The following is a 9,361-nucleotide window of genomic DNA, read 5'->3' on the forward strand; positions in this document are numbered from 1 at the left end:
TTTTCTTGGAGAGATTGTTGATTTTCTTTCTAATATACTTCTGAGCCATCCTTACCTATTTAATTATGTTCTCTGCACTGGAAATTGTTTTGCTGGATACCATTCTTAATTTAAAAAGCAGTGCAAATCATGTAGAACAGTGTATTAAAATTGTTAAAAGCTATTACTGTAAAGACTCCATTGTAACTTTCTGATCAGTAGGTTAGCAAATTTTTTAATTGGTAGAGTTACCTGTATGTAATTAAAGGTAGTTAAAAACCCTATATTGTCTCTTGTCCTTAGATGGTGAACCATAAATAATCTGCAATACATTGACACTACCTCTTACTTTTCTTTTCAACATCCTAGGAGGGATTGCTGACACTGTAGCAAAATGGGTGTTTAGGCAAGGCTTCAGTCCAATTATACTGAATGTGGCCCAGTACAAAAACACCACAGACAGTACTGAAGAATCTGTAGAAATGCATAATAATCTCTTTCTTGAGGAACCAGAAGCAGCTACAGGCTTGGAAAGAATCCTAGGTAAGAAAATAATGTGAATTTTTTAAATTATAAAAGTCTGCAGAGACTATTGTTGTGAAGTAGCAGAAATTTCAGTGGGAAGGGGTCTGTCTTCTAACTTCAGATATTGTTTTTCTAGAGCTGCTGCAAGTAGCATATCAGCAATTTCCATGTAGTCTTGAAGTGGATGTACTCCATGCACATTGCTCTTGGGAATGTATAGTGCAGTGGAATAAGGACCCAGAGGTAAGAAAGTGTCTTTTGCAGGGAATAATGGTTAAGGCCAACTCGATAGAAGGAGCTTCACAAGTTTCTGGTAGCTCAGCAAAACAGCAATTAATAAGACTGATTTTGAAAGCAGTTATTAGGCGCAATTTTTCTGTGGCAAGTGAAAATTGAGTTGAGAAAATGAGAGTGTGTCCTGAGGCTGAATGGCATGTCACAGTACATTTCTAGGCTATCAGATTCTCAATACTGGGAGTCTGGGAACTGGGTTCAGTTTGAAAAAGGTTTTTGGCTGTTTGTACTGCAGATACAAAACAGTACTCCAGAACAGAGGCATATTTTTCTCTGTTCTAAATCTGCTTAAACAAGTCACAGAATACTAAATTTTTTAGACTAGAACCCATTCTGTTGTGGGAAGAAAGAGGGATTTCTTGCATGTTTTCAGACTCCCTGGCAGTTGTCATAAGAAAGAAAATAAAAAATTTCCTTATTTCCTCTCTGTCCTATAGTTTCTGTAAGGGAAAATGTTGTGCTAAGTTCAGATGATGTTAAAAGTTAAATTAAGAACTCCTTAGAGCTGTGCCATGTCACTTGATGTAGAATAGAAAGTTTGTCAGAGACTTGTTAAAAACTTAGTCCATCATAGCAAAATTGAGTAAAAATTACTCTTTCTATCAGAAATGGATTTTGTATTTGAAAAATTATTGTAGCCAGTGGAGGTGCCTTTCAGCAAAGAGTATGTTAGCAGTACTTACACTAAAAATACCTGAAATTGCAGTTGGCTTCATGATGACTGAAACAAACTTGGCCATGCACATGTGTTTGTCAGATACTGGTAGAGAGGATTGCAACAGTGGAATAACTTTCTAGTTTTATAACTGTCAAAGTAAAAGCTTTAAGATAAACTACCTGGGCCCTTTAAGAATTAGTAATTTACATTTAAAGCATGTTTTGAATAATGTATTAACTTGTACTGTCATTTATTTTTTTCCATAAGGAAGCATGTTTTCTCAATAGGTCTATAGATCATCTAAGATGCATCATTAATGCTCACATTCAGCATGGTAAGTACAATGCTCTTAGTAAAAATTATATTTGATGAAATTGTAAAATAGATTGGATGTTTGACTAAAGTAAATGAATGCTGTTCCTAATAGTGATGGCCATTTTGTCTTAAAACCACCAAACCACCCCAAAACTTTCTGCTGACATCCACACTTCTCTCTTCCATGGTGAAATTCAGTTTCCATCACAATTGTGAAAATAAGTTAATTAGGTAACGTTGATGTGTTCAACTAAAAGCATTTTAAAATAAAATTGCTCTGAAATGAATTTTTGCTTGTATTTAAATAGTGGAGCATCAGTTGCAGTCAATTACTTTTCATGCAGTTCTTGATACCCTGTTTCAATGAAGGTGATGACCATTTTCTTTTTGTAGGCTATGTATGCAAATAAGATGCCCTTTTGATGCGTACTTAAAATGTTTAACCCAGTCTGCATAATAAAATATTTTAAACAAGTTATTAATTGCACTTATGACTGTATTTGATCACCAGTGTAGTCTCCTCCTGAGAAATCTAAACTTCAAGTATAAAGCAGTGAGGATAATTCACAATTCCTTCTTGTTTTGTTCACCATCTTATAAGATCCCTGTTCTATTCACCTGGATTTTACAAGTCTGTCATTGTTCTAGGTATTGCTCTGATGATGTGGAATACATTCATAGTAAAAAGACTTTCCTCTGCCACATATCTGATGGACAAGGTGAGTGCAGTGTCTTGAGACTCTTTTTGTTCCTAACTGAAAAGTAAACCCAGTATGTATAAACAATTTCATTTTGGTGTGTTGTTTTAAAAGTATTTGGAATATCTTTGATTTAACTATACAAATCACCACTGTTTATTTGGCTTATTATATAGCTAACTTTTGGAAGTGATGATGAAATGCATATTTTAAAATATCAAATCTATTGGAAGATTAACTAGAGGCAGCTGATCAGCCCTGGGTGATGTGTTCTGAAGACTTAAGTGCAGTTTTTTAGCTTGTATTTACTAAATAAGAAATATTTGTGAAACAATTTGAAATTATCTATGTGTGCATATGTAACATTTTGTTAGAAAACAATAAATATATTAAAGTGCCTGTTACCAAGGATCTACCACAAGTCCAGATTTCATATACATGAGCTCTTCTGCAAAATACAGAAGATTTTGTGGATGTTGTTGAGCACTTTTAACTATTGCTACTATTGTAAATTAGCTTTTGTTCTAGTGTGTAGCCCCTCTGCTTTGAATTTAAGTGGTCTTTTGTCCCTGCTAAGCTTCAGGTTTTTTCATGCTTTATAACTATGCAGTGGGGCTTTTTACTGGAAGACAGTTTAGGAAGAGTGCTCCTAGTAAGTGGATAGTGACTTAAAGAATAAAACTGCAACACAAAACCTGCAAGAATTTGCTCTCCTGTCTTTTCTTCCTTCTCCTTTGCTCCTCTCATTTTCTGCTCTTTGCTTTTTGTTTAGCTAAGAACTGGAGAATATCCTCTTCCCCATTCCTTCTAGCAAATAGGCTCAGTTGTGTACAGTTGTAGGAGGTGTTGTTTCTGCAAAAACCCTTTTCCAGTTTTCCTGCATGCATTTAGGCAAATCCTTCACCATAACTCTTCTACTTGAGTTAGCACCTGCAGGAGAGGAGAGAAAGGTTTTTATTAACTGACTGGTTTCTTCCTAATATCATGCTTGGTGTTACAGCTTTAGTTCTGCATTCTAGAAATCACTGGGAGCTTCTTAGCAGTGTCTGAGATTTAAATGAGGACCTTATTTCTAATCCTCAGTTTTAAGAAGGATGAACTAAATATGGGCACCAAAGATCTTCATTCCTCTACAATTTGTATCAAGTCTTTTGTTGAAAACAAGATATGCAATGAGCTGCATCATGTAGCTGTAATTGAGCTATTTTCTCATTTTATATTGGGAAAATAGTAATAAAAGGTTAAAATGTGGGTAACAGATATCATAATGAAAAATTAGTTGTGACACAATTTACCTTTTTTTCTTTTTTTGGAAAAACAGGTTGGAAAAGCTCCAAAGGACAGATTATGCAGACGGGCAAGTAATACTACATTTCTCTGAGTGGGAAGAATTAATTAGAAATGCCTTAAATTTAATACTGGTTTGTGATTTATTTTTGAAAGTTTAAAAAAAAATTGAAAATGTAGCCCTAGAGAAAATGTTACAAATTTTAAGTGGTATAAATTAATTTTTATCTGGAAAAGCAGATTAGAACTGTAGAGGGTAGGCCCGAGACTATAAGATGACAAATTACTGTTACTTTTCATGCATAAAATCATTAGTTAAAATTTCTTTGGAAGACAACTGATCTGATCAGAAAATTAAATTTATTAGGTGGCATTACTTGATTCAGTCTTCATTTGAGATACAGTGTTGTAAATGGCTACATTTACTTCATTCCAAATTCTCCTGTTAGTTCTTTGTTGTACTTCATAAGTATTTGTTTACATTTAAATGTAACAGGTTAAGAAACTGAGCTGAGCTGAGCTATGCATTTTATGTCAACAACTGTCTTCTCAGACATAAAGAGCTAATGAAAGCCTGTTTCAATTCCAGCTGATACAATTTAAATCTTACTGTTTGTTACCAGGATGTAGGGATGAGTGACACAGCAATGACAGCTTTTCTTGGCTGCTGTTCAGAACTTCTGCAAACTTTGCTAGAGGTAAATTTTTATTTTTCCCATTGAAAGTAAGGAATGGATGGGTTAAAATCTATTTTTGAAGACCATGATTATACTAATTTCTGTCCTGTTCAGACAAATGTTAATGATATTCTAAACAACATGAAGATTTTTTTTAAATCTCACTGCAGAGCAGGCCAGTGTAGGAGATTTAGTGTGTGACTGCTGTGGTGTGTTGCTTGCAGGCAGACGTGAGCAGTGATGAGATGCAGGCCCCTGTGCTGGACACTGAGGACGCCTGGGTGTCGGTGGAGGGCCCGGTGTCCATCGTGGAGCTGGCCCTGGAGCAGAAGCGCATCCACTACCCGCTGGTGGAGCACCAGTTCGTGCTCTGCACCGTCCTCTACGCCATCATGAGGCTCTCCCTCAAGGGTGTGAAGCCACTGTCACTGTTTGACAGCAAGGTAGAGCTTAGAAAGCAGATAATGAACTACTGCTTTAATTAATACTCCCTTCTTCTTGGGATCTGGGATATTTGCTGGCTTTCGCACTTTAAACAGTTCCTGCATGATTTTATGAAAGCCTTTAGTACATGGTGGTGCATTGATGAAATTGTCACCACAATTCAGGTAGAGACTTAAACTTGGTGAGCTTCCTTATGAATAAAAGATTTGTAGTGACCTCAGCTGCAAGAACTTGCTTTTGTTACAGCTCTTTAATTATTAGCTGGCCGAAAATACTGCATGGTCAGTGGATGACAGGCTTTTCTGTTTGCTTTGAGAAGTGCCAAACCAGTGGAAACATAAGTATTTAGAGGTCAGAAATGTTGCTAGTGCCACTGTTGCATCCATTTATTGCTCATGATTATTGCAGAATTCCCAGCATCTCAAAAAGAATAATTTTTCATGTAACCCATACAAACCACTTTGAAATGTCACTGCATTTAAAATGCAGTATTGTTACAATTAGAGCTTGATCCTGATAACAGAAAATGAGCTTTCCTCCTCCCATCATAACCACACTTTGATTCTAAGAGAATTTAAACACAAAGTACTGGTATAGACTGTGGTTTAATTCCTACTGTGGAGAAAATAATTTTGTGCTGTAACACTGTTCAGTTTTTTTCCTAAATGACTCACTGGAAATTTATAAATGCAGAATATTACCTTCCTTTTGATGTAGGCTCTTGTCTGCAAGTTCTCATCAAGCATTTGAGTCTGATTTTAGCATTTTACCACAGGTCCAATTCCATTGGTTTTGTATTTTTTTTGTTTATCTGTTAGCAGAAAAAATTATACTACCTTTTGTCATTTAAGAGTGCATATTATGGCTTCAGTAAAATCGGATCCTATTCCTGTGTCTCCATTCTTCTACATACAACTATTACTATTAGTCATTCTCTTTTTGTCCTCACTTACTTGAGGTCTCAATTTGCTCTTTGAGTAGATGCAGCACAAAATAAATTTGAGAACTAAGTGGGCTGTTTAGTATTGGATCAGAATGGATTTGTTGTATTGCCTGAAACCTGTCTTTGGTTCTCAATTTTAGGGCAGAAATGCATTTTTCAAGGACCTAACATCAATTCAGCTGCTACCCAGCGGGGATATGGATCCAAACGTGTTGTCCATACGACAGCAGGTAGGCACAAGTCCTGTACTGAAAGGTCTTGAACTTCTGAAGTTACAGATACTCCTGAGGTAACCTGTGTTTTTTGCTTCAAAGTTCTTGCTCAAAGTTGTGAGTGCAGCGGTTCAAACGCTGTGTTCGTCACAGAAGGACAGAGAAGTCTCAGAAGAGGATTATTTTCCTTTTGAGAAGGGGAAGAATTGGCCAACTGTGGCTGCGGACCTGGCTCAGTATCTTCAGATCTCTGAGGATTTGGTCAGAAGGCATTATGTCTGTGAACTGTACAGTTATGGGATGGATCATCTTGGTGAAGAGGTAAGAACAGCATTTAAGATTTTACAACAATGTCATGTATTCTGCTAAAATTACTTTTCACTTACTTAAGATGCCTGGAAGGGTTTGGCAAGATGTATCAAGCTCAAAAAATCCCCAGGCTAAAAAGTCAGAGACTATAAAAGTACCTTTTCAGGACTAATAGTTCCTTTATTTTTCCATTTTCCCAGCAAGAATCTGTGTAATGCAACTAGTGGAAATGACAGGGAGTTACACTACTGGTATAACTAGCATGGCCTTTTAATTTTCATTATATTTTATAATTTCAGGAATTGCCTTCTTTGGCCTGTAATGTCTTTTAGGATAGAAAGAAAAAAACCAAAAAAGGACAAAAAACCCCTTCCCTTCCTTGAGGGGAAATTATGTTGCTGGACTGTAAGACATCTTGTGCTCCTGCTAATCTCTGTACAGTACAGAGTAATTCTCTATGTTGCGCTGCTCTGGAGCTCCTAATCTTGTGCTTTGTAACAGTAACACATAACACAAGAAGCAGTCTCAAAGACTATTTGTCCTTTTAGTATCAAGAACTTTCTTTATTACAGCTGTTCAGGCCTCCAGCTAAGTGAGCTGTCACACTGAGACTGTTTCTAGTCCCTTCCTTTTCTCTGCTTGCAGGCCTTCCTGCAGGTTGCTGACAAAGAAGTGTTGGCATCCCAGCTGCTCATGCTGGCTGGCCAGAGGCTGGCCTTCGCTCTGCTCCATGGACAGATCAAGGATGGCATGGAACTCCTCTCCAGGCTTCCTCCAACACTGAGCACTTGGCTCAAAGCTATGGTAAGTGAAGCTCCAGTTTGGAAAACAGGTTGATTTTCTGAGGTTTCTGTTCACTGAGCCAGAGATTACATCTGAGTGACCCTTTCTTACTCATGGAGATGGGATGTTTTCCTGTTTTCCCTCCATTTTTCCTCATGGTAGTTCTGTTTCATAGAGGGTAGAGCAGTTTCATGAGTCAAAGCATCAGCTTGATTGTGTTTATAAACATTAGCAATCAGCGTTACAAAGGTTCTGGAGGGCTTAGCTGTGACATGACTGAGATGCTGAGGTTGTTGTTTCCCACAGGACCCCCAGGAAATCCAGAACGTGGAAGTGCCGATTGCGACGACAGCCAGGCTGGTGAGCAAGGTGATCGAGCACCTGCCCGAGAACCACGGGCAGTACAGCCTGGCCCTCAACCTCATCGAGGCCGTTGAGGCCATTCCCGCCTGAGCGCTGGCGGAGCAGGGCACGCTCCTACACAGAGCTGAACTTCATGGGAGAAAATTCCACAGGGCTCTGGTTAAGCAACAAAAAGAACAATGCTCCCCATCCCAGAATTTCAGAAGGTAATTTTAAATTGGAGTATATTTTAAATTTTGCACTAGTAAGAATATGTTTAGTTTCTAGTACACTTGTCAGTATCTGAACTGCTTTGTTATTTATTTCTGACTTGAGCGCTTTATGCAGTTGTTTGAATTGGGTATATTTGACAGCAGTTTTACTCTCACAACACAGTCACATCTTGTGAAATTCTGTATTTCATGTTGGCAGTAACTGCTGCACTTTCAATGTTCCATGTATGATTTGTTTTCCAAAAGCAACTTTAGAATTAGACCCAAGAAGAACCTCTAAGTTACCATGTAAAGCCAATACTGCTTTTTCAGAAGCTCGAGTTGGTGTTGGGCTCACGCCTTGTAACTGCATTATGTGACAATGTCAACTGCACTTGATGTAGGATGAGATGTGCTGGGGCCTTAGGCAAAAGGGAGAGCAGTCTGGGAAGGAGAACCCAACTCTCCAGACATATGAGTATGGACTTCTAGTCCAGCTCTCCCTGTGCTGTCTCTGGGGCATTGGGCTTCAGCTACAACTGGATTTACATCCCTCTCCATTATTATTAAGCTCTGCTGAGTTTAAGTAGGTCAAGGAATGTCTTACTGTAAGATTTTTCCTTCATCTTATCACTTTAGGAGATGTAGTATGCTATGAATCTCTGCACATGTTAACTTGTAGTCAAAAATGCTTAGAAAGTTGATCTAACTTCTCTGAAGATTGATAGTACTGAGTACTTTAGCCTTAAAACCCACACTTTATTGATGGTACCTACAGGGAATCCTATAGTGAGTATTTACACTATTGGAATGGTGTTGAACATGGTGATCTGCCGTTGGTGACTCCTGTTCACTACTTGTCTGAAGGAAGCCAGGAGAGAAAAATGAAATTGGTGTAAACTTTTTGTCTTTGTCAGCTGAAATTACCAGCTCCATCCTGTAACCTGCTCTTCCTGCATTACATGTAAGAAACATGTGGAATATTCTGCCTTGCTAGAGGTAGAATTTGGAATTGAGTCTTATCTTTCTGAAGTATGTGCTGCTGTTGTCGGAGGGTTTGCCTTCCCCTCCAAAAAGGCCATGCAGGTGGCTTGCCCCACACAGCCTCCTCCATCTGTTCTGCAGCCCCACTTCCTGATCACTGCACTCCAAGGCAGCTGGTGAAGGATTCTTGCTTTGATAGTGAATGTTTGACTTCCTACAGACAGAGCAAAGAACAGCCAGAATTCCAGTAAAATGTTCTATTGTACTTCTTTACTGACTTCCATAACTGAGGTTAAAACAGCTGTAAAGGAAAACTGGAACAGGCAGTACTGTACAGGTGCCATGACCACCTTGCCTGACAACACCTCACATTTCTGCAGAAATGAGTGAGGGTGAGATTTGGGCATCATGGAGCCTGAGGAAAGCAGAGTGTTCCTTAGCTGCATGACATTCCTCTATCCTGGTACAGCTGGGTAAAGGAATTTACTGTAACTGAGTATCATGTCAGAGCTGACACACTACACCAATCAAATCTGTAATGTACTGTAAGTAATACTCTGTATATAGTGCTATTTTGTGTTTATTTTGCTGTGGATTTGTGTAAATTGATTAAATAAAATTTGAGGTTTCATTGTGTCTTTTCCTTCCTTTTAGGGAATGGTGGTCACCATTTTCTCTTCTGTTTTGTAACGAGGACTG

General features: G+C 38.2%; 1 protein-coding gene across 3 annotated transcripts in view; it reads left to right on the forward strand.

The window, feature by feature from the left end:
• Positions 1 to 9,293, forward strand: part of RAB3GAP2 (RAB3 GTPase activating non-catalytic protein subunit 2) — a 43,208-nt gene extending 33,915 nt beyond the window's left edge. For all 3 annotated transcript variants that reach the window (XM_054279648.1, XM_054279650.1, XM_054279649.1), the window contains exons 25-35: positions 349 to 522; positions 641 to 747; positions 1,724 to 1,790; positions 2,420 to 2,490; positions 3,791 to 3,826; positions 4,380 to 4,454; positions 4,658 to 4,876; positions 5,961 to 6,050; positions 6,135 to 6,353; positions 6,987 to 7,145; positions 7,431 to 9,293. In XM_054279648.1, coding sequence (XP_054135623.1) covers positions 349 to 522; positions 641 to 747; positions 1,724 to 1,790; positions 2,420 to 2,490; positions 3,791 to 3,826; positions 4,380 to 4,454; positions 4,658 to 4,876; positions 5,961 to 6,050; positions 6,135 to 6,353; positions 6,987 to 7,145; positions 7,431 to 7,577 — 1,364 coding nt within the window. In that variant the 3' untranslated portion in view covers positions 7,578 to 9,293. The remainder of the gene's footprint in view (positions 1 to 348; positions 523 to 640; positions 748 to 1,723; positions 1,791 to 2,419; positions 2,491 to 3,790; positions 3,827 to 4,379; positions 4,455 to 4,657; positions 4,877 to 5,960; positions 6,051 to 6,134; positions 6,354 to 6,986; positions 7,146 to 7,430) is intronic.
• The last annotated feature ends 68 nt before the right edge of the window (positions 9,294 to 9,361 follow it).

Source organism: Melozone crissalis, unplaced genomic scaffold (assembly GCF_028551555.1).
Source record: "Melozone crissalis strain CALT ecotype California unplaced genomic scaffold, PUWL_Pcris_2 ptg000027l_1, whole genome shotgun sequence".
Classification (NCBI taxonomy): Eukaryota; Metazoa; Chordata; class Aves; order Passeriformes; family Passerellidae; genus Melozone; species Melozone crissalis.